Source organism: Leucopleurus acutus, assembly GCF_964270905.1.
Source record: "Leucopleurus acutus genome assembly, chromosome: 14".
NCBI classification, from domain to species: domain Eukaryota; kingdom Metazoa; phylum Chordata; class Mammalia; order Artiodactyla; family Delphinidae; genus Leucopleurus; species Leucopleurus acutus.
The window spans coordinates 62070911-62095810 of NC_139156.1; the positions used below are offsets into that span (position 1 = coordinate 62070911).

Consider the following 24900-nt stretch of genomic DNA (forward strand, 5'->3'; position numbering starts at 1 on the left):
GCATCGGAGAATCTTTTAATATGTCATCCAATTTCAAGTAGTCCATTTAAGGCTGTAAACTAATTACAATAGAACTGCCATTGATTAAAATATTTTTGGAACATAATATTTTATCTTCAGTATCAAACTTCTTGTGTTTTTGAGGAGTACCTGATTTTTAAAAACAGCCTAATTGGGAGAATAATGTGGGTAATCAAGCTGATTGATTTTGTTTGAGGCTAAAACTAAAGTATGACAAATAAATTTTCTGATTTGGGGTTTGTCTTATAAACCACCTCTGAAATAGAAGTTCCAAAAACATTTTGAGTAATTGCACTGTCACTGGAGGATATGCATAGCCTATGGAGACAGTTGCTGTGAAGATGGCCCTCCTCAGAGATACAAGTTCTGCTATGTTTAAAACTGTTTCCGTTCTTTATAGGAAAATTCTTTCCACCCCACCCTCTCAACATTTTATTATGAAAAATTTACTATGTTTATTATAACAAACAAAAACTTTAAAGAAAAATACAGTGAACAATCATACACCCACTACTTTGATTCTACAATTATTTTGCTGTATTTGCTTTATCTCTTCATCCATCAGTCTGCCTTATTTTTTGATGCATTTTGTTGAAAGTCCATGACTTCAAAGATTTGATACAATGAACAGTTTAACTTTGGAAGGACTGGGGCATACTCATTGAAGTAATAGAATAAATGAACTCCTGTGACCATCTCACCTTCTCTGTGTTTTTCAGGATGTGTTCCACATGGTGGTTGAAGTACCACGCTGGTCGAATGCAAAAATGGAGGTATGTTTCACCTTTGCTAGTCAGATGTTGGATATTAGTTTTGATCTAGTTGCACCGATTTGCTCAAGGGTTAAACAACTAATGTCCAAGGTTGTCCTCTTTCTAGTCCCAATCTATCTTCCAGCTGTATCTCCCATTGCCTGCCAGTCTTCCCTCTGTGCTCCAACTAAACTCAACCATTTGCTATTTACAAATATGCTACAGACTTTCCTTCTGTCATTCCCAAAGCCTAGAATTACCTTTTTCTCTTCTGTCTTCTTCCCTTTAATTCCATCGTTGACTCCTCCATGTAGTCAACAGGCTTGCTTCAGTCACTCCAGCTATAAATGATTTTATTGGAATTTTTGTCACATTTTGTTAATTTATTTCTTTTTAAAAATTTTTATATATTTATTTATTTTTGGCTGCGTTGGGTCTTCGTTGCGGTGCGCGGGCTTCTCATTGCGGTGGCTTCTCCTGTTCCAGAGCACAGGCTCTAGGTGCGTGGGCTTCAGTAGTTGTGGCACGAGGGCTCAGTAGTTTTAGAGCACAGGCTGTGGGATCTTCCTGGACCAGGGCTCGAACCCGCGTCCCCTGCATTGGCAGGTGGATTCTTAACCACTGCGCCACCAGGGAAGTCCCTGTTAATTTTTTTCTGATGATACCTAATAGATTTGACTTTTCATTATGGATATTTGTAACATTTTCTGTCACTTAATAATGCTTTCTGACAGTAACAACACTTCACATGTAATAGACAGCCAAATATTTGAATAATTTTAAATGTTTTAAAGGAAAGCTGAAGTTAGATATTTTCTCAAATGTTAGGATTTATTCCAGCTAATTTTTGCTTTCTGGAATTAGTAAATGTTCTTTTTCCCTTTGTGATAGTTCCTGTATACCTCAAATGTTTTCCACTTAAAGGCTGATTATGGAGAAACTTATTTCAAATTATAAAAGTGTTAGGGGTAAAAATATATCATTAAAGTGGAACTAGTGCATTTCATAATTCATTTCCTTAAATCCCTATTTGAATAGTATTTCACATACAAATATACAATGATTTGAAATTTTTTATTTCAGATTGCTACAAAGGATCCTTTAAACCCAATTAAACAAGATGTGAAAAAAGGAAAACTCCGTTATGTTGCAAATTTGTTCCCTTATAAAGGATATATCTGGAACTATGGTGCCATCCCTCAGGTATGTCTCTGTGCACTTGCTAGAAATGTACTTTTTAGCTTACAAAAATTTAACCTACTACTGTTAGTAAAAAAGATTTAAACACCTTCAAAAAGTTTTGCTATAGTAGATTATAAAAACATAAGGGGTAATTAACTCATTTTAATACTTCCTTAAGTAACTTATTTTCAAGATGAACTAAAAGGTAAATATTTACAATGTTTGAATTCACATTTGAAAGTTTGCTCTTTTCTGAAATTTTTTTTATATGGACTGGTTATAAACTACACAAATTCCTTCTTTACAGAACGAGTGGCGTATCTATTGAGAGAGGCCGTGTAGACTAGTGCTTAAAAGCACTGATCTTACGGCACCACACAGATGAGGGTGCAAATTCCAAGTCGGCCACTTACTTTTTTTTTTTAGATTTTTTTTGATGTGGACCATTTTAAAAGTCTTTATTGAATTTGTTACAGTATTCCTTCTGTTTTATGTTTTGGTTTTCTGGCCGGGAGGCATGTGGGATCTTAACTCCCCCATCGAACCCGCACCCCCTGCGTTGGGAGGCAAAGTCTTAACCACTGGACTGCCAGGGAAGTCCCAGTTGCAGCCTTCTAAAGCGTAAATCAGATTCATTATCATGTCCCTGCTTAAAACCTACCAGTGGCCCTCACTAAAACTGAAAATAAATCTAAACTGTCTACGAAAGCTTATCTAACTTGCCTCTGCTTCTTCCTCCCTGAGATGTTAATATTTTCTCCTGGGATATTCCTAGTACATAGCTGTGTGTCTCTTTGAGGAATGAAGCACTTAGTACCTGGCACATGTAAGTTCTCACAGCTGCTGACTTGTATCTCTATAGTCCTGATTACTTTCTTTGTGCCAAGCTATTTGTGGTAAAGTAATAATGGGATTCTGTTTCCTAAACAGTCAAAGCTTTGAGGAGGGGGGATATCTGCATTGTTTACCAATTTATCCCCAGCACAATACCAGTGTGTAGTAGGCTCTTATTTAATATTTGAATGAAGAATCACTAGCATCATGTCCACTATGAGTAAATAATGTATATTTAATTCTGGTTTGGTTAAGCTAATGCTGTGGCACTTAGGATCTTTAAATGAAATATTCAATTTATTTTCTTCCTGTTGATAAATGGTTTGTTTTTATTAACCATTAAGTCTATTAAGTGGAATCTACTGTGAAACGATCTGTAAGTTACTAAAACCATAGGTCAAACCCATCTAGCTTGCTAGGTAGTCACAAAGTCGTTTGCTTTCGTTACAGCACTTCACCTTGTGCTTCAGTTGATTCACCATTTAGCCTTGAAATATCATCCCTCTGGGAACACATTGCTGAAATACTTACACTTCTGTAGGTTGGATTTGGCTTTGTTGGGTCCAGTCTTCCTTTTCCCCCTTTACTTTTATCTCTCTGCCTTTACTCCAGCTGAGTAAGCAAACAAATCCAAGAAATATGTTCCGGATTGGGAGGGAAAAGAACCAAAACAACAGCTACACTTTAAACTGAACTTCCTGGCAGGCACAGGCCATCACTTCTTCTGTGAGCTGCTCTGCAAGGACTCTGTCTTGCAGTTTAGCAGGGAAGAAACCCAGCAATTTAAAGCTTCAGCAAATCCTGATTAAACTTTTTATTCTTGGCTCCTGGTCAGCGATGACTTTTTGCCACCAGCACACGTCATTTCCATCTTAATATTACCACCTATCCATCTCTGCTTGGAGATTTATTTTAAAGAAAATCTGGTTAGTAGAAGATAGTAAGTACTAAAAGTTCATCAAAGCAGTTTTCTTTTACTATATTTTTTAAGTGAACATCTGGCTCTACATTTGTGTTTGCATATTGTCTCAGTTATTAGATAGTTGGGTTTTGTTTGTTTAAAATAGCATCATTATCCATTTTAAAGATTAAATTTAGTTCCGCATTATGCACTTAATAGGAGCCCAGCATTTAGTTAAGATTATTGTGTGTAGTTAAGATTCTTAGACGTGAATAAAGAATTATTTTTAAAAAAGATCTTTTTAATGAGAATAAATAGCTGAAGATTCATATTTTTGCAGAAAGATCATGGGATGTTATCTTTTAATGCCAACATGATCCACTTTGTCATTAGCATATACAGGAATGATATACTGTATCTTATTTTTTTTTTTTAGACTTGGGAAGACCCAAGACACAACGATGAACACACCGGCTGCTGTGGTGACAATGACCCAATTGATGTGTGTGAAATTGGAAGCAAGGTAACGGAATCTGAAATATTTTTCTGTAGAGTTGAGATGATATCAATGAAATATACAAACTTCATACTTTTAAAAATATTGTAAATAACATATATGAATATTAGTGAAGTTATGATGGGTCTCTTTGGGTGACAAAAGCTTCCATTCCATTCTAAGCATTTCTACATTATAATTTGTACATTTAAACCTAGCCTAGAAAAAAATGTGTATTGTATGCATGTGTGTGGAAGAACTGTACATGTTCTGCATTGCTTTAGAAGGCAGATCAATAGATGAAGTAGTCAATAGATGAAGGCTACCAGGAGGCAACAAGGCAAACCTTGCCTAAGGATTTGGAATGACCAGTGAATTGGCCCAAACCAGGTAACCTCATGAGTTGGAGATTTATGGTAGGGATTCCTCTCTCAAGTAGGGTTGCTCTAAGACTCTGACTATAGTTATTTTCTTTATGATCTTTCCCAGCCTCAAGAAAATCTTAAGCGACTGAAAAGAAAGTTGTCATTCAGTTGCTTAACTCATCAAGTTCAGGCATATTGTATGACTTGCCTAACTCAATGACTTCTATAAAATAAAAGGTAAAGAAAGTACATTAAAATAGGTATTTGAAATAAATTATGGAGGACTTTTTCTTCAGCACCATCGATGACAGATTAAAAACATTAATTACCCTCAACTCTGATGGGACTAATGGACACTTGTTTAGCTTTTTTTTTTAAACATCTTTATTGATAATTGCTTTACATTGTTCTGTTAGTTTCTGCTGTATAACAATGTGAATCAGCTATATGTATACATATATCCCCATATCCCTTCCCTCTTGTGTCTCCCTCTATCCCTCCCTATCCCACCCCTCTAGATGGTCACAAAGCACCAAGCTGATCTTCCTGTGCTATGCAGCTGCTTCCCACTAGCTATCTGTTTTACATTCGATAGTGTATGTATGTCAATGCCACTCTCTTACTTTGTCTCAGCTTACCCTTCCCCCTCCCTTTGTCCTCAAGTCCATTCTCTACATCTGCATCTTTATTCCTGTCCTGTCCCTAGGTTCTTCAGAACCATTTTTTTTTTGATTCCATATATATATGTTAGCATACGGTATTTGTTTTTCTCTTTCTGACTTACGTCACTCTGTATGACAGACTCTAGGTCCATCCACCTCACTTCAAATAACTCAATTTCGTTTCTTTTTATGGCTGAGTAATATTCCATTGTATATATGTGGCACATCATCTTTATCCATTCATCTGTCGATGGACACTTAGGTTGGTTCCATGTCCTGGCTATTGTAAATAGTGCTGCAGTGAACATTGTGGTACATGACTCTTTTTGAATTATGATTTTCTCAGGATATATGCCCAGTAGTGGGATTGCTGGGTCATATGGTAGTTCTATTTTTAGTTTTTTAAGGAACCTCCATACTGTTCTCCATAGTGGCTGTATCAATTTACATTCCTACCAACAGTGCAAGAGGGTTCCCTTTTCTCCACACCCTCTCCAGTATTTATTGTTTGTAGATTTTTTGATGATGGCCATTCTGACCAGTGTGAAGTGATACCTTATTTTAGTTTGGATTTGCATTTCTCTAATTATTAGTGATGTTGAGCATCCTTTCATGTGTTTGTTGGCATTCTGCATATCTTTGGAGAAATGTCTATTTAGGTCTTCTGCCCAGTTTTGGATTGAGTTGTTTGTTTTTTTGATATTGAGCTGCATGAGCTGCTTTTATATTTTGGAGGTTAATCCTTTGTCAGCTGCTTCATTTGCAAATACTTTCTCCCATTCTGAGGGTTATCTTTTCGTCTAGTTTATGGTTTCCTTTGCTGTGCAAAAGCTTTTAAGTTTCATTAGGTCCCATTTGTTTATTTTTGTTTTTATCTCCATTTCTCTAGGTGGTGGGTCAAAAAGGATCTTGCTGTGATTTATGTCATAGAGTGTTCTGCCTATGTTTTCCTCTAAGAGTTTTATAGTATCTGGCCTTACATTTAGATCTTTAATCCATTTTGAGTTTATTTTTGTGTATGGTGTTAGGGAGTGTTCTAATTTCATTCTTTTCATGTAGCTGTCCAGTTTTCCCAGCACCACTTATTTAAGAGGCTGTCTTTTCTCTATTGCATATTCTTGCCTCCTTTATTAAAGATAAGGTGACCATATGTGCATGGGTTTTTCTCAGGGCTTTCTATCCTGTTCCACTGATCTATATTTCTGTTTTTGTGCCAGTACCATACTGTCTTGATTACTGTAGCTTTGTAGTATAGTCTGAAGTCAGGGAGCCTGATTCCTCCAGCTCCATTTTTCTTTCTTAATATTGCTTTGGCTATTCGGGGTCTTTTGTGTTTCCACACAAATTGTGAAACTTTTTGTTCTAGTTCTGTGAAAAATGCCATTGGTAGTTTGATAGGGATTGCATTTAATCTGTAGATTGCTTTGGGTAGTATAGTCATTTTCACAATGTTGATTCTTCCAATCCAGGAACATGGTCTATCTCTCCATCTCTTTGTATCATCTTTAATTTCTTTCATCAGTGCCTTACAGTTTTCATCAGTGCTTTACAGTGCCTTCATCAGTGCCTTACAGTGCCTTACATACAGGTCGTTTGTCTCCTCAGGTAGGTTTATTCCTAGGTATTTTTTTCTTTTTGTTGCAATGGTAAATGGGAGTGTTTCCTTAATTTCTCTTTCAGATTTTTCATCATTAGTGTACAGGAATGCAAGAAATTTCTGTGCATTAATTTTGTATCCTGCTGCTTTACCAAATACATTGATTAGCTCTAGTAGTTTTCTGGTAGCATCTTTAGGATTCTCTATGTATAGTATCATGTCATCTGCAAGCAGTGACAGCTTTACTTCTTTTCTGATTTGGATTCCTTTTATTTCTTTTTGTTCTCTGATTGCTGTGACTAAAACTTCCAAAACTATGTTGAATAATAGTGGTGAGAGTGGACATCCTTGTCTTGTTCCTGATCTTAGTGGAAATGGTTTCAGTTTTTCACCATTGAGAACGATGTTGGCTGTGGGTTTGTCATATATGGCCTTTATTGTGTTGAGATAAGTTCCCTCTATGCCTACTTTCTGGAGGGCTTTTATCATAAATGGGTGTTGAATTTTGTCAGAAGGTTTTTCTGCATCTATTGAGATTATCATATGGTTTTTATCCTTCAATTTGTTAATATGGTGTATCACATTGACTGATTTGCGTATATTGAAGAATCCTTGCATTCCTGGGATAAACCCCACTTGATCATGGTGTATGATCCTTTTAATGTGCTGCTGGATTCATTTTGCTAGTCTTTTGTTGAGGATTTTTGCATCTATGTTCATCAGTGATACTGGCCTGTAGTTTTCTTTTTTTGTAACATCTTTGTCTGGTTTTGGTATCAGAGTGATGGTGGCCTCGTAGAATGAGTTTGGGAGTATTCCACCCTCTGCTATATTTTGGAAGAGTTTGAGAAGTATAGGTGTTAGCTCTTCTCTAAATGTTTGATAGAATTCGCCTGTGAAGCCATCTGGTCCTGGATTTTTGTTTGTTGGAAGATTTTTAATCACTGTTTCAATTTCAGTGCTTGTGATTGGTCTGTTCATGTTTTCTATTTCTTCCTAGTTCAGTCTTGGAAGGTTGTACTTTTCTAAGAATTTGCCCATTTCTTCCAGGTTGTCCATTTTATTGGCATAGAGTTGCTTGTAGTAATCTCTCATGATCCTTTGTATTTCTGCAGTGTCAGTTGTTACTTCTCCTTTTTCATTTCTAATTCTGTTGATTTGAGTCTTCTCCCCTTTTTTTTTTTGATGAGTCTGGCTGATGGTTTATCAATTTTGTTTATCTTCTCAAAGAACCAGCTTTTAGTTTTATTGATCTTTGCTATCGTTTCCTTCATTTCTTTTTCATTTATTTCTGATCTGATCTTTATGATTTCTTTCCTTCTGCTAACTTTGGGGGTTTTTTTGTTCTTCATTCTCTAATTGCTTTAGGTGTAAGGTTAGATTGTTTATTTGAGATTTTTCTTGTTTCTTGAGGTAGGATTGTATTGCTATAAACTTCCCTCTTAGAACTGCTTTTGCTGCATTGCATAGGTTTTGGGTCATTGTGTTTTCATTGTCATTTGTTTCTAGGTGTTTTTTAATTTCCTCTTTGATTTCTTCAGTGATTTCTTGGTTATTTAGTAGCATATTGTTTAGCCTCCATGTGTTTGTATTTTTTACAGTTTTTTTCCTGTAACTGATATCTAGTCACATAGCATTGTGGTCAGAAAAGGTACTTGATACATTTTCAATTTTCTTAAATTTAAAGCTTGATTTGTAACCCAAGGTATGATCTATCCTGGAGAATCTTCTGTGAACACTTGAGAAGAAAGTGTATTCTGTTGTTTTTGGATGGAATGTCCTATAAATATCAGTTAAGTCCATCTTGTTTAATGTATCATTAAAAGCTTGTTTCCTTATTTATTTTCATTTTGGATGATCTGTCCATTGGTGAAAGTGGGGTGTTAAAGTCCCCTACTATTATTGTGTTACTGTCAATTTCCCCTTTTATGGCTGTTAGCATTTGCCTTATGTATTGAGGTGCTTCTATGTTGGGTGCATAAATATTTACAATTGTTATATACTCTTGGTCTGATCCCTTGATCATTATGTAGTATCCTTCTTCATCTCTTGTAATAGTCTTTATTTTAAACTCTATTTTGTCTGATATGAGAATTACTACTCCAGCTTTCTTTTGATTTCCATTTGCATGGAATATCTTTTTCCATCCCCTCACTTTCAGTCTGCATGGGTCCCTAGGTCTGAAATGGGTCTCTTGCAGACAGCATATATATGGGTCTTGTTTTTGTATCCATTCAGCCAGTCTATGTCTTTTGGTGGGAGCATTTAATCCATTTACATTTAAGGTAATTATCCATATGTATGGTCCTATTACCATTTTCTTAATTGTTTTGGGTTTGTTATTGTAGGCCTTTTCCTTCTGTTGTGTTTCCTGCCTAGAGAATTTCCTTTAGCATTTGTTGTAAAGCTGGTTTGGTGGTGCTGAATTCTCTTAGCTTTTGCTTGTCTGTAAAGGTTTTAATTTCTCCTTCGAATCTGGTTGAGATCCTTGCTGGGTAGAGTAATCTTCATTGTAGGTTTTTCCCTTTCATCACTTTAAATGTGTCCTGCCACTCCCTTCTGGCTTGCAGAGTTTCTGCTGAAAGATCAGCTGTTAACCTTATGGGAATTTCTTTGTATGTTATTTGTTGCTTTCCCCTTGCTGCTTTTTTTAAAAATAAATTTATTTATTTTGGGCTGCGTTGGGTCTTCGTTGCTGTGTGCAGGCTTTCTCTAGTTGCGGTGAGCAGGGGCTACTCTTTGTTGCGGTGCGCGGGCTTCTCATTGTGGTGGCTTCTGTTGTTGCGGAGCATGGGCTCTAGGCACGCGGACTTCAGTAGCTTGGCTTGAAGGCTCTAGAGCGCAGGCTCAGTAGTTTTGGTGCACGGGCTTTAGTTGCTCTGCAGCATGTGAGATCTTCCTGGACCAGGGCTCGAACCCGTGTCTCCTGCATTGGCAAGGGGATTCTTAACCACTACACCACCAGAGAAGCCCTCCCTTGCTTCTTTTAATATTTTTTCTTTGTATTTAATTTTTGATAGTTTGATTAATATGTGTCTTGGTGTGTTTCTCCTTGGATTTTTCCTGTATGGGACTCTCTGTTCTTCCCTGGACTTGATAGACTCTCTCCTTTCCCATATTAGGGAAATTTTCAATTATAATCTCTTCAAGTATTTTCTCAGTCCCTTTCTTTTTCTCTTCTTCTTCTGGGACCCCTATAATTCGAATGTTGGTGCATTTAATGTTGTCCCAGAGGTCTCCGAAACTTTCCTCAATTCTTTTCATTCTTTTTTCTTTATTCTGCTCTGCGGTAGTTATTTCCACTATTTTATCTTCCAGGTCACTTATTCGTTCTTCTGCCTCCATTATTCTGCCGTTGACTCCTTCTAGAGAATTTTTAATTTCATTTATTGTGTTGTTTGTCATTGTTTGTTTGCTCTTTAGTTCTTCTAGGTTCTTGTTAAACGTTTCTTTATTTTCTCCATTCTAGTTCCAGGATTTTGGATCATCTTTACTATCATTACTCTCAATTCTTTTCCGGGTAGACTGCCTATTTCCTCTTCATTTGTTTGGTCTGGTGGGTTTTTACCTTGCTCCTTCATCTGCTGCATATTTCTCTGTCTTCTCATTTTGCTTAACTTACAGTGTTTGGGGTGTCCTTTTCACAGGCTGCAGGTTCGTAGTTCCTATTATTTTTGGTGTCTGTGCCCAGTGGGTAAGGTTGGTTCAGTGGCTTGTGTAGGCTTCCTGGTTGGGGGGACTGGTGCCTGTGGTCTGGTGGATGAGGCTGGATCTTGTCTTTCTGGTGGGCAGGATCGCATCCGGTGGCGTGTTTTGGAGTGTCTGTGAACTTAGTATGATTTTAGACAGCCTCTCTGCTAATGGGTGGGGTTGTTTTCCTGTCTTGCTTGTTGTTTGTCATGGTGTATCCAGCACTGGAGCTTGCTGGTCATTGAATGGAGCTGGGTCTTAGCTTTGAGACAGAGATCTCTGGGAGAGCTCTCGCTGATTGATATTACGTGGGGCCAGGAGGTCTCTGGTGATCCAGTGTCCTGAATTCGCCTCTCCCACCTCAGAGGCTCTGGCCTGACACCTGGCTGGAGCACCAAGACCCTCTGGGGAAGTCTGAGGTCTTCTGCCAGCATTCAGTAGGTGTTCTGTAGGAGTTGTTCCACATGTAGGTGTATTTTTGATGTATTTGTGGGGTGGAAGGTGGATCTCCACATATTACTCCTCCTCCATCTTGAAGGTCCCTCCTAGCTTTTTAAAAATTGCTTAAAGGAACAATCTTAAGTTTGCAGAAATTTGGCGTCTTCCTCATTTCCTATTATCCACCAAGTAAAACTTTTCTTCCAAAGTTTCATTCTGTAGTATTGATCTGGCTGTGTTTTTTGACTTTCAGGTATGTGCAAGAGGGGAAATAATCAGGGTGAAAGTTCTGGGCATACTGGCTATGATCGATGAAGGGGAAACCGACTGGAAAGTCATTGCCATTAACGTGGATGATCCTGATGCAGCCAATTATAACGGTAAGAAATATTTGTAGGGTCTGAAGTCTTTATACCTAAATCTTACCCAGCACCAAACTTAACCTGTAATGACAGAGTTGTAAGCCCATGCCTTCAAACTGTTAAAGAATGGAGGAGCAAAACATTTAACAAAGCATTGTTATTTCTACTACTGAACTTCTGTGGTTAACTAAGTAAACTTTCTCCTTCATTCCAGGAAAGAGCAAATCTGGTAGTTTGTATTTCCTGTTTTCTTCTTTCCTTCCCCACATGCTAACACTTAGTTGCTGTATTTATTTATTTTTAAAAATTTGAAAACTGAGATATAATCCACATGCCATAAAATTCACCATCTTAAAGTGTACAGTTCTATGGGTTTTGATACATACACTAGTCTGTTAACCATCACCACTATCTAATTCCAGAACATTTTCACCACTCTGACAGGAAGCCCCATATCCATTAGCAGTCACCCCCTATCCCCACATCGCTCAGTCCCTGACGACTACCAGTCTATTGTCTGTCTTTATGGATTTTCCTATTCTGAAAATTTCACATAAATGGGGTCACATGATATCCGGCTTCTTTCAGCTAGCATACTGGTTTCAAGGTTCATCCACATTGTAACGTGTATCAGTACTTCATTCCCTTTTTTTTTCGGTGGTGAAATTAACATAACATAAAATTCACCATTTGAACTATTTTAAAGTGTACAATTCAGTGGCATTTAGTACATTCACAGTGTTGTGCAACTCACCACTCATCTCATTCTAGAACATTTACATCACCCCAAAGAGAAACTCTGTACCTTTTAGTAGTCACTCCCTGTTCCCTCCTCCTCCCAGGACCCGACAACCACTAATCTGCTTTCTGTGTCCATGAATTTGCCTATTCTGGATATTTCATATACATGGAATTGTAAAGTATGTGGCCTTTTTGTGTCAGGTTTCTTTTACTTAGCATAAGGTTTTCTAGGTTCATCCATGTTGTAGCATGTATCAGTACTCATTTTTTTAATGGCTGAGTTATATTCTATTATATAGATATATATCACATTTTGTTTGTCCATTCATCTGTTGATGGACATTTGGGTTGTTTTTGGCTATTAGGAATAATGCAGCTGCTATGAACATTCCTGTACAAGTTTTTGTGTGGACGTGTGTTTTTAATCCTCTTGGGTGTATATACCTAGGAGTGGAGTTCCTGAGTCATATGGTAACTCTTATGTTTAGCCTCTTGAGAAACTGCCAAACTTTTTACCAAAGCGGCTGCACCATCTTACAGTCCTGCCAGCAGTGCATAAGGTTCCGATTTTTCTACTTCTTTGCCAGCACTAGTTGTTATTTATCTTTTTAAATTATAACCCTTCTAGTGGGGTGTGTCTTTTTATTTTTGAGTTATAAGAGTACTTACATGTTTTGGATACTAAACCTTTATCAGATATATGATTTGTCTGTATTTTCTTACATTTTGTGGATTTGTCCTTTCATTTTCTTTTTTTCTTTTTTTTTTTTTTTTTTGCGGTACGTGGGCCTCTCACTGTTGTGGCCTCTTCCGTTGCGGAGTACAGGCTCAGCGGCCATGGCTCATGGGCCCAGCCGCCGCGCGGCACGCGGGATCCTCCCGGACCGGGGCACAAACCCGCGTCCCCTGCATCAGCAGGCGGACTCTCAACCACTGCGCCACCAGGGAAGCCCTGTCCTTTAGTTTTCTTAATGGTATCCTTTGAAGCACTCAAGTTTTTCGTTTTGATGTAGTCTATTCTTTTATTGCTTGTGCTTTTGGTATCATTATCTAAGAAACCATTGCCTAATCCAAGGTCACAAAGACTTAGTTATGTTTCCTTCTAAGAATTTTATAAATATAGCACTTACATTATTTCTTTCTGCTGTTTTACAGAGTACGATCTCATATATATTTAAATATATGCAAATTATATGCAAACTCATTTAAAAAGGACTCAACGCCAACCTTTTTTTTTTTTTTTTAACGCCAACCTTTAATAGTACATTGGGAAGAAAGATGAAAGAGTCTGACTTTTTGTTTCAGATACTTCTGTATTGACTAAATTTTGTACGATGAGAATGCATTCCGACATTTAGCTCTGATTCTAAATGTAGGAATGTGTGTCCATTTTCAGATGTGCTATTTACACAAGAGTGCACATGCTAAATAGCGTGCTTTGGCCACAGTTAATGAAGCCACGCCATCATTACATCAGCACAATTTTCTGGGTGTCATTTCCCTGCAGTAGAGGTTATTAGGACCCTAAAATTTTCTCTGGGGGGTTGGCCCCATGATGCAAGCAGTATGCAGCTTTCCTTAAATGTCAGCCTAAGGCAATGTCCATCATCAGTTATAACTGGAAGGGTATTAGGTAGAACTAACTAAGAGTAGAACTCTTGACAAGCCACAACTTTGGGAGGGATACACACAGAGCCATGGAAGAGGATGGCCTACCCAGTAAAGCAACCAAGTTGGCCATGTTGATCCCCTTTGTTATTGTGAGCCCACGACAGCCAGTGACCCTTCTGCCTCAATTGTGGGCATCAGGAAATTGAGCATTTTATGCACATGGTTGCATGCTGGTTAGAGGCTGAATCCAGGGAACAGCACAGAACTGGTGCTGTCTTTGGTAGGATCTTTTTTTTTTTTTTAATTTATTTTATTCTGAAATCCAGTGACTTTTGGGGGGGCTATTTTTATATTTTAATCCTGGGGGGTTTTTTTGTTTGGGTTTTTTTGCCATGTGGTTTGTGAGATCTTAGTTCCCTGACCAGGGAGTGAACCCGGGCCCTTGGCAATGAAAGCACGGAGTCCTAACCACTGGACTGCCAGGGGAGTCCTTGTCTTTGGTAGGATCTTGATGTGGCAGGCAGTTCAGGGAGCTCTGCAGACCACTGGCTTTGTCTGTACCTGTACAATGTACAACTGGAGGAACAAAAATTGACTGAGTTCTTTTCTCCTACTTTTTTCCTCTGGGTCTGGTGTTCACAGTTCCCTAGTCAGGATCCAGCATACCTTTCAATACCTGGTTCACAGTCAGTGAGTTAATCAACTGTTATATTTTTCCTTGCTGCAATGTAATACAAAAATATGTTTGATCTTTGTCTCCAGTACCTGGCAAGGAACTCCTAAAACACTTGGACTTTCCTGAGTGACGAGTGTCTTTTTTATTCATAATGAGCCCCTTTCATCACCCCTGAGTTTATGCTAATAAGGTGACTTACGGTGACTTATGCTAATAAGGTGACTTACGGTGACTTACGGTCCTAGCTAGCCTCAGACCAGTTCAGTCAACAGAAAAACTGAATGATTAGAGGGTGGGAACCTCCAGCCCCAACCACTGACCTCTGGGATCGGGAGGGGAGGCTCCATAAAAAGTCTGGAGTCACGAGATGTAGAGCACTTGTAAGTTGGTGAACACACTGAATTGCTGGGAGGGTGGCACGCCTCCCCACCAGAGGGCATGGAAACTATGCACCCTGCATACTGTGCCCTATGCATCTCCTCCATTGGACTGTTTCTGAGTTGTATCCTTTATACTAAACCAGTAAACATAGCACAGTGTTTTCTTGAGTTTTGTGAGTCGTTCTAGCAAATTATCAAACCTGAGGAGAGAGTTGTAGGGAACTCTGATTTACAGCTGTTGGTCAGAAGTATGGGTGGCCTGGGACTTGGTGACCAGCGTCTGAAGTGGGATCAGTCTTGTGGAACTGAACCCTCTGACTGTGGGAATTGATGCTAACTCCAGTTAGATAGTGTCATAATTGAATTGTCGGACACCCAGTTGGTATTCCTAAGGAATAGAACTGGATGGAAAATTTGTTGGAAGATACCCTACACTTGTATTTTGGATTTCTGGATTTTCAAACTATTTCTGTATCAGGTGATATGTTTTATATAAATTCTAAGTTCCTTGAAATTTATCAGTGTTTAAACATTTCCCAGTTCAGTTTGTAACCTTTCCATACTTTTAGTGGTACCCTGATAATAAAATGCATGGTATTCTTTAACTATGTAGATTATAAACTAGGCTTAAGCAAAGTTATTTTATAGAAATATAAATAAGCTGTTGTTGAATGTATTCCTCCTTCCAATTACAATTTTCCTGGTGGAATTTTTTTTTTTTTTTTGCACATGTATCTAATATTTGTTTGCATGGAGAAGCAGTTCAGTCATTTAAACTTGAGTTTGATGACATTGAGGCTAGGCACTGTTAATGGCTGTACAGAAACTTTTAAAAGTTTTTTTACACAGGACACTTTTTTTTTGTTGGCCAGAACTAAAGTATTGTGATACTGAATGCCTATACTGTAGAGTGAGAAAAGCCTATTCACATTTAATATGTAACCTATCAATGAATATGTATAATGCATTTTTCTTGCCTTTTTGTATGTAATTGGGGTGTGATCCTCGAATACAGCCTCAACCTGTCTTTTGGTATCTTCTGTCCGTCTCTTAGAAGTTATGTGCACCTGCCGAACTATTCTCATTATGTCGCTGCCAGTTATTTCTCCCTTCTCTTATCTAGTAGGAGTCACTATGGTACTGATTGTTCTCTTAGTATACTTAATGTCAGAGCTATTTTAAGACACTAGATGATTTCCTTTTATTTATTTATTTAATTTATTTTTGGCTGCGTTGGGTCTTAGTTGCTTCGCGGGCTTTCTCTAGTTGAGGCGAGCGGGAGCTACTCTTCGCTGCAGTGCCCAGGCTTCTCACTGTGGTGGCTTCTCTTGTTGCAGAGCATGGGCTCTAGGCGCGCAGGCTTCAGTAGTTGTGGTGCAAGGGCTCAGCAGTTGTGGCTCAAGGGCTCTAGGGCGCAGGCTCAGTAGTTGTGGCGCAGGGGCTTAGTTGCTCTGTGGCATGTGGGATCTTCCCAGATCAGGGCTCAAACCTGTGTCCCCTGCACTGGCAGGTGGATTCTTAACCACTGCGCCACCAGGGAAGCCCCGATGATTTCCTTTTAATGTGTGTATGTGTTCTCTTCTCAACAAGGTGTTAGCTCTAACATTGTCTTGAAAGTTTTTGATAATCCATCCCGTAGCTCTTTCAAAGTACGCACTTGATATTTTTATTGAATGCATAAATAATTACATACACATCTTGCAATCTGAGAAGAGAATCTTATTCTCTTCTTAGATATTAATGATGTCAAGCGGCTGAAACCTGGCTACCTGGAAGCTACTGTGGACTGGTTTAGAAGGTACAAGGTTCCTGATGGAAAACCTGAGAACCAGTTTGCTTTCGATGCAGAATTTAAAGATAAGGTAATGTGTCACTCAGAACTGTAGCTTTAGGCCTATTTGTATTGAGACTTATAATTTAACCATATTGTTACCATCTAAAGACAATATCATCATAAAACAGATGTCTAAAGACACACGACAGGCTTGATGTTGATTTATTCATTTAAATGATTTCTTCCATTTTTGATAGAAAGAAGTGATTCAAAAGAGACTAAGTTATCAGGCTTTGGGAAAATATCGAGAATAAGAAAAGAACACGTTTCTGTTATTCTAACGTATATCTCTTCAAATTATAGGACTTTGCAATTGATATTATTAAAAGCACTCATGACTATTGGAGAGCATTAGTGACTAAGAAAACTGATGGAAAAGGAATCAGTTGGTAAGCATTAACTCTTTTCTGCATGTTTAACACACAAAGCAGACTAGCTTACTCCAGAGGTTTTAATTACCTTAACATACTCCACCGTTACATTCACTTAGGGAAAGAGACTGGTTTTGTCAATGCTTATTAAGTCAGTAGGAAGTGTAGACTGAAAGAAAAACTACACAACGGGAAGGTTGTGAGTTAAGTTTTATTCGAGGACTGTAGCCCGGAAGATAGCCTCTCAGATAGCTCTGAGGAACTGCTCTGGAGAGATAAGGGAGGAGCCAGGATATATATGAACTTTTTTGCCGGGAAAACATGTAGTCAAGCATAAAAAGATTACTGCTATTCATAAAGAAGAGACCTCTTGAGTTAATGATTTTAGTGTTTTTCTATGTATGGGAAGAGGCAAGAATCTGGGGTCATGTGAAATTTTTTCTTAGAAATGCATGTTAACTATCTAGGGGCCAATATACCCAAATGTTTCCTGGTTTTCTTCATCCTGAATTCCCCTCAGGGCTCACTGTCCATGGGTGACTGTAGTGGCTAATGGCTTGATCCTTGTAGAACTGGAATGGCAGGCAACATTTTTTTTCTTTACAGAAGGTAACTATATAAACAACTGAAAAATGCCACAAGATACTCTCTGAATAAGTACAAACTAAAACTATAAAGGGCGCAGTGAGATCAGAGCTTTGTAAGGCTAATCGGGAAAACCTGCCTAGCATCAGGGTGCTCAGAATGGGATGGGTATAATCAGGTTGAGTTCAAGGGTTGGTGTTCTCTGATGTGAATATGTAAGGTTCATTACAACTAAACCAGGATCTACTATGCACACTGAATTAACTACTACTACTAATAATAGCTAATATGACTGAGCAGTTAATATTTGCCAAGCCTGCAACACAGATGCAGGGAGATTAAACTTAACCAAAGTCATACCACAGTAAGCATTTTGGAGTTAGGACTCGCATCCAAGTCTGTCTGGCCCCAGATCATTTTTAGTACAGTACTTCCTCTTTTAAAGCTTATAAAGGAATGCCCACCATAACCACTTAACTAGTGTTGTTCTGGAAATACTAGTTGATGAAGTAAATAAGAGAAAGAAGATGCAGGAATATTGGAAAAGGGGGAGCAAATTGTTGCAGATGATATGATTGTGTACCCAGAAAACCCTAGAAAAAAGAACTCAGCAAGGTGAATAATTACAAAATGAGTATATACGTACATGGCTAGCTTTCTATATGAAGTGTAACAGAAACTATAATGGAGGAAAAGATCTCATGTAGAATAGTATTTAAAAAAAAACACAGTATAAATAAGAAACCTGAAGGACCCAGAAGAAGAAAAGTTTGACTCTACTGAGAAATATAAAAGATGTTAAATAGAAAGGTATATATTCATGAATAACATTCAGTTTCATCTAGAAAAAATCTGCATCTCAGAATAACAAGGGAAGTTCTGAAAAAAGTAAGGGTAGTGGTGGTGAGGAAGAGTGTTAATTATTTTGGTACTGTTTAGTAATATTGTTTTACTAAGAATTTGGTACTGACGAAGAAAGTCAAATTATTCAGTTCTGTTAGAGTTTGATAGACCTAAAGTAGATCTAAAGATGTATGGGAATTCAATTTATAATAAAGAAGGTGTTTTAAATGAGTGGTTTGGACCAACCACTGTTTAGGAAGAAAATAAGACTAGATCTCTATCTCACTCCTTACATTCCTTACGCCAGATATACACACTGGCAACCACCCTCATGGCTGTGGCCGTTTCATTTTGGAAAGGTGCTGTAACCAGGCAGGTGCTCCACAAGTGCCCTGTGCAAGCAACCCAGCACCAGTGTTCTTACCTCCAACTACTTTATATCCACATGTTAACTGGGTGCTGGCTGCAAACTAGGGTTTGTAACCCTAGTCTTACATCAGCATTTAATTACAGACAGATAAATTGTAATGTGAGAAAATTCTAGAAAAAGTATAGGTGAATTTATTCATTAGCTTGTAATAGGGAAGACCTTTCCAAACAGAAGACAAACTCAAACTCCATAGAAGAAAGATTTACTTGTGGTATTATTTTTTTATGTATCAGGAGACAATTTTTCCCAGTTTCTGCTTAAACAACACGACAAAGGGCTAAATTCCTTAATTTATAAATAGCTTATTCTAATTGATAAGAAAAAGAATAATTCAATAGAAGGAGAGGAACAGGTAAAAAAAGAAAATTTACAGATAAGAAGATGTACAGTCTCATGTTATAATTTTTTTAATAAATTCTTTCAGGATTTGTTTATTTCATTCGTAGTGGAATTAGTTTATTCTTTTTTTTTTTGGCCGTGTTGGGTCTTTGTTGCTGTGCGCGGGCTTTCTCTAGTTGTGGTGAGCGGGGGCTACTGTTCGTTGCGGTGCACAGGCTTTCCATTGAGGTGGCTTCTCTTGTTGCAGAGCATGGGCTCTAGGCGTGCGGGCTTCAGTAGTTGCAGCACGCGGGCTCAGTAGGTGCAGCACGTGGGCTCTAGAGTGCAGGCTCAGTAGTTGTAGCACATGGGCTTAGTTGCTCCGCAGCATGTGGGATCTTCCCAGACCAGAGATTGAACCTGTGTCCGCTGCATTGGCAGGCGGATTCTTAACCATTGTGCCACCAGAGAAGTCCTCATTTTATAATTTAAAATGCAGCTCAGAAAGATAGTGTTATCCCCCAGTAGCTTTGCAAAATTTTAAAAAATTAAATGATAGCTGGGATGGCAAGAATATCTATATCTATATCTATCTATCTGTCTATCTATCTATCTATCTATCTGTCTATATGGTTGGTGAGAGTTTAAATGGGTACAACCTTTGTGAAGGGCAATTTGACAATATTCAGCCCAAAATTTTTAATGCATGTATTTCTTTGTAGAACCACTACTAGGAATGTATCCTATAGATATAGTCCCAAAAGATTTATGTATAAGGATGTTCATTGCAGTGTCATTTATAATAGCAAAAAGTTAGAAACAACCAAAATGTAATGGTTAAGCACATCCATATAATAGAACGGTATATGTCACAGAAAAAAAAAAAAAAAGTTCTCTCTATGTTGATAAGGAAAGACAACCAAAATATATTAAGTGAGAAAAGCAAAGTCCATAGTAGTATATTTAGTATGATCCCATTTATGCAAGGTGAGATACACACACACACCCCAGCATCTGTTTATATTTAAATTTTTTTTTCTGGAGGGAAACAAGAGCTATAGATAATGATTGCCTTTGGAGACAACCATTTGGAGATGGGAGGGAGAGAGGCTTTCAATTTGTGACTTTCTGAATTTTCTAACTATATATGTGTATTACTTTTTTTTATACATGTCAGTTTATCTGGGTAGTAAGATTTTTTTCTGATTATGAGAAAATCCTAATGTAAAAATAATTCTCAGGAATCTTCTGTTCTGTAAGTCAGAATAATGTCCTGTAAAATGCAAACAGTGTCTCTCCACAAACAAGAAAAACTGAGCACACTTACACATTTGTGTGAAAATGTACAATCATGAGACTTTGCTTTTAATAACTTCTCTATTTTGTGGTGTCCTATTATTTCTATGGAAATGGGCTTAATGCATGTTAAGTGGCAGGTAACTGAAGATATTTATTTTTCATTTTAACAGAATATTTCTGATCATACCCATGTTATAATAATACACAATAATTTAATACATAGGAAATTTTGAACTATAGTTAACCAAAAAAAGTTTTTAAAAAATCATTTTAATCACAGTTTTCCCATAGATACTCTTATTAACATTTAGAGTTTTTTCTTTTTACAGTCCTTTGTGTATAAGTATAATATTTTCAAAAATAATTAGGATCATATTGTATATAAAATTTGTTTTATGGTTTAAAAAAGTTAACACCATAAGCATTTCTCATGTCATTAAGAATATAATACTTTCCTACTATATAACATTCCATCTGTGTAATATTCCATCTCATGGATAAATCATTTTTAATCATCCCTGTTGTTGGACATTTTGGTTACTTCCAAGTTTTCACTCTTACCAGTAGTGAAATCGTGTATGTTGAACATCTTTGTACATCATAGTTTAAATCTCTGAGTTCTGAGGTGTGGAATTTATCTATCAAAGAGTATGTGCTTTTTAAAAGGTTTTAAAAGGTTTTAGACACATTTTTTTGTTTGCTTTTTGTCTCTTACTTTTTCTTTTTTTATTTTGTTGTGGACACATTTTACCAGATTATTTTTCAGGAATATTGAACCAGGTGTTACTCCTGCCAGGAGTGTCTATCTCAGATGTCAACACTGACAGAAACTGGATTTTTTTGTTTTTTGTTTTTTTCATTTTATCTAATTAGGAAAGATATGTTTGTCATTTTCATTTGCATCTTAGCTCTTTCATTGAGAATTACACTGCATTCAATCACATACTTTAAAATCTGAACTTGTTAAGGGATTTGAGTAAAATTGACCACAAGAATAGCTGTATATTAAATAATTAGAATATTTAATATAGGTGAGAAAGCTTTCAACTAAGCCAGACTTGAATCTCATCTGGCCTACCACCTTCATCTTGTTATTTTTAACAAGAGAGAGTTTTAATAAGAGAGAAGTTTTTGTTACTGTGACTCATGACAATTTTCCTTTGTTCAATAGCATGAATACCACAGTGTTTGAGAGCCCCTTCCAGTGTGATCCTGATGCTGCCAAAGCCATTGTGGAAGCTGTAAGTAAAGGTTTCCTTGAAAAAGAACACGCCTGGTGGCCAAAAAATGGGGTGTTGAATGGGGAGGGAAAGTACCTTCAATAAATATTTGAGGATGTCCTGTACACATATTACAATGTAAGATCTTGAAATTACAAACCATAAATACAAGTAGACATTTGACTGAGGGGAAACCTGAGGAGGGTCCTAGCCAACACTATATTGGGCAGATAACAAAGTAGGACAATTTGTAAAAATCAAAATGACTCCAGAATGTTCTAAGTAACCCAAGTGCCTGAGTACTTATCATAAGCCATTTTTCACAAAAGTACCAATGGGAACTTATTTGACTTGGTCATAGCAAGGAATGAAAAAGTTACCAAATTTCAGGTACCATTGCAGGAGTGGTTTATAGTCCTAGAGGAGAATTTCATGTGAGGAAGTAAACTGTCCATCAAAGAAATAATTTTGTTTTTGTATTATTTTTAATGATCTGATTTGTATTAACCTGAAGACTGAAGATTGTCTAAAGTTATTCTCATTTACAATATTAAATAAGGAAAACAAATGAAAATGAGGTCTGACTTTACAGCCTTGTAAACAGGGTAATACAAGGGAAAAGGACAATTTAATGATGAAGCCAATACATTTAGATTTATTTTATTTATATATGAATTTTGACAAAGTTGAGATGAATAAGATAAATTGGAAGGGATAAGCCATTGGTTAACAATCATAACTTTTCAATGAGAACATTCTGCCTACATTTTATATATATGTGTGTATATATAAAACCTTTATATATACATATGTTGGTTTTTTAATTCTTTATTTCAAAAAGTAGGTTTTTTTTAAATTGGAGTATAGTTGCTTTACAATGTTGTGTTAGTTTCTGCTGTAACAAATTTATTTTTATTTATTCTCCTGTATGTCATTAAAAGGTAAGAGGTTTGAATCTGTTAGCATTTCTTAGCAGTAGAGCAAGCTCTGCATTGTTACTATCTATTGTAAATTATTTTTAGGACCTAAAAATTGGGATAGTTGTCTTCTGTTCAGATTCCTTTTAATTTTTGTATCAGTATACTTTTTTAGCTTATTCTTTTTCTGGGATTAGACTAATACATTTTAACATTTTATTTTAGTTACCACCACATGAACCTGCCTGCACAATACCAACAGATGGTAAGATCTGTATCTAGTAAAATTACGTTCAACATTATGCATATGTGTGGAAAATTACATCTGTATCTATAGATAAGTCTTACATACCACATACATACAGAGAAAGAGAAGGACAGGGAGAAGAAGCTTTTTAGAGTTCTGTAGCATATGTGGGAAGAAAAATGGCTGTACCTACCACATTTAGGGCCACCGCTGTGACAGCATGACCATGACCCACTGTTCTCGGAGTTCCTGGTAGATGCCTTGTGGAGGTTGGAGCAGGCTGGGCTCTTCGTCCCCATCTGGCCCCAGGCTGCTTCACCCAGGAAACAGTTCTTTCCACCTTTAGATGTTAGAATTCTCTGTAAGGTTCTTCTTGTGAGAATTGCATGTCCATAGGATCAGCATCAAGAGTAAAGCAGCCCAAAAGAAAACACTGGTAAATTACCTGTTTTTGCTGTAGTGAAGCTTTGCATGTACGTAGGTTTGTTTTAATGTAATCCATAGGAGGATACATTAAAGCAAATATATTATTCATTGTTATATGTTGGGTATAATTTTGATTCCTAATAGGGATTCTAATTTTTTCTTTTCCCTGACTACAGTGGATAAGTGGTTCCATCACCAGAAAAACTAAGGAAATTTCTCTGGAATACAAGCTGATACTGCTGCATCCTTTTCGTCTGAAAGCATTAGATGCAAAAGTAGTAACTTTTCCAAGCTTTAAATTTATAGAACTAATCAATCAAATTCTGCTGTGACCAATCCAATATATCCATACTGTTATCCATCTAAAAGCATCTTTCATATCAACTAAGATAACTTAGTTCCTGCTTAAATATCAAGACAGTTGTAGTTTGGAAGTCATCTGTGAATAAATGTCCAAGATAAGTACGTATTGGATGTATATGTTTGCCATGTGTTAGGAAATAAAATTATTTTATTGAAACTTGGTTTATGATATTTTTATTTTAATCTGAAGCCTAACACTACCAAGCAGGCTTGGGTGCTGTTTGGTATTTGTTTTCTGTGAATGATCTTATAATTCACTTTTATTTATTAGACTAAAACTGACTTTATTTGTAGGCTCCTGAAAATGAAATCCCTTATATTTACATCAGTCTTGATACTATACTCTTACCTAATTCCTATCATCCCATTGTGAGCCATCAGCCAAGATAGTTTTGTGATTAAATTCGTGGCTTTGGAGCTGTGCAGACCTGAGTTTTTAATCCTAGCCCGTCTACTTATTTAGCTCTATAATCTCAGGTCAGTGTTGGCATCCACTGACTGTTTTCTCAATCAAGTTGTGATTTTCTTGGTTGTTGTTATGATGGGTGATTGTTAATAATATCCTAGACATTTTGTCTGTTATGTTAGGAGACACTAGGATCCATTTAAATCTTTTAGCAGGCATCACCCTATTTAGGGTTAGCACATGGGTCTTGGCCTGCTTTTGTGGACTGTGGTTTCAATGGCAGTTTAATTTTCAGCAGCTTTGCAGTGTTATTTTGGTCAGCTTGGTTTATCTGGTGCCACTGGGGCTTCTGTTGGTTCCTGCTGGTGCTGCCTGAGGGGGCTGAGTATCTCGTGGTGGAAGAGGAGAGTCTTAGGCTACAGGGATAAAGAAGCTTCCTGAACTGGTCTACCCATTATAGCTGGATTTCTCCCTCAGGCTCAGCTCACCCGCCTACCTAGGTAACTCTTGGTGGAAAAGGGGAGTCTCAGGCCTTGTGTGGAAGGAGAGTGCCTCCCTGGTTGTTTATTTCTGCCTGGGCTCCCAATGAGCCCCCTTGCCAGGTAGTGTCATGCCCACCAGAGGGACCCCCATTCCCTATGGGGGAGGTGGAGGAATGAGCCTATCTGGACTGCCTTCTGTTGCTAGGTTAGGGGTTGGGAAGGACTCTTCTCCTCCTCCTGGTGGTGGTAGGAATGCATGTGCCCTGTCACTGCTGTTCTCTGGTCCTGGGGGCCCAAACCAGCTTGCCTTCTTAGCACCTTTCAGAGTTCTTGGTTGTGTCTTGTCATCTCCAGGGTCTATAGCTGTGCTTAGCAGGAGAAGTAGAGAAAAACAGGTCTATGCCTTCTTGTCTGGTCCAGGACCAGAAACATCAGCATTCAGATTTTAGTA

General features: G+C 37.5%; 1 protein-coding gene across 1 annotated transcript in view; it reads left to right on the forward strand.

The window, feature by feature from the left end:
- The window catches only part of PPA1 (inorganic pyrophosphatase 1), a 36787-nt gene extending 13258 nt beyond the window's left edge, over positions 1–23529 (forward strand). Inside the window, exons 3-11 of the mRNA XM_082854153.1 lie at positions 741–794; positions 1857–1976; positions 4127–4213; positions 11192–11318; positions 16443–16570; positions 16846–16931; positions 21560–21629; positions 22751–22790; positions 23375–23529. Coding sequence (XP_082710279.1) covers positions 741–794; positions 1857–1976; positions 4127–4213; positions 11192–11318; positions 16443–16570; positions 16846–16931; positions 21560–21629; positions 22751–22790; positions 23375–23406 — 744 coding nt within the window. The 3' untranslated portion in view covers positions 23407–23529. The remainder of the gene's footprint in view (positions 1–740; positions 795–1856; positions 1977–4126; positions 4214–11191; positions 11319–16442; positions 16571–16845; positions 16932–21559; positions 21630–22750; positions 22791–23374) is intronic.
- The last annotated feature ends 1371 nt before the right edge of the window (positions 23530–24900 follow it).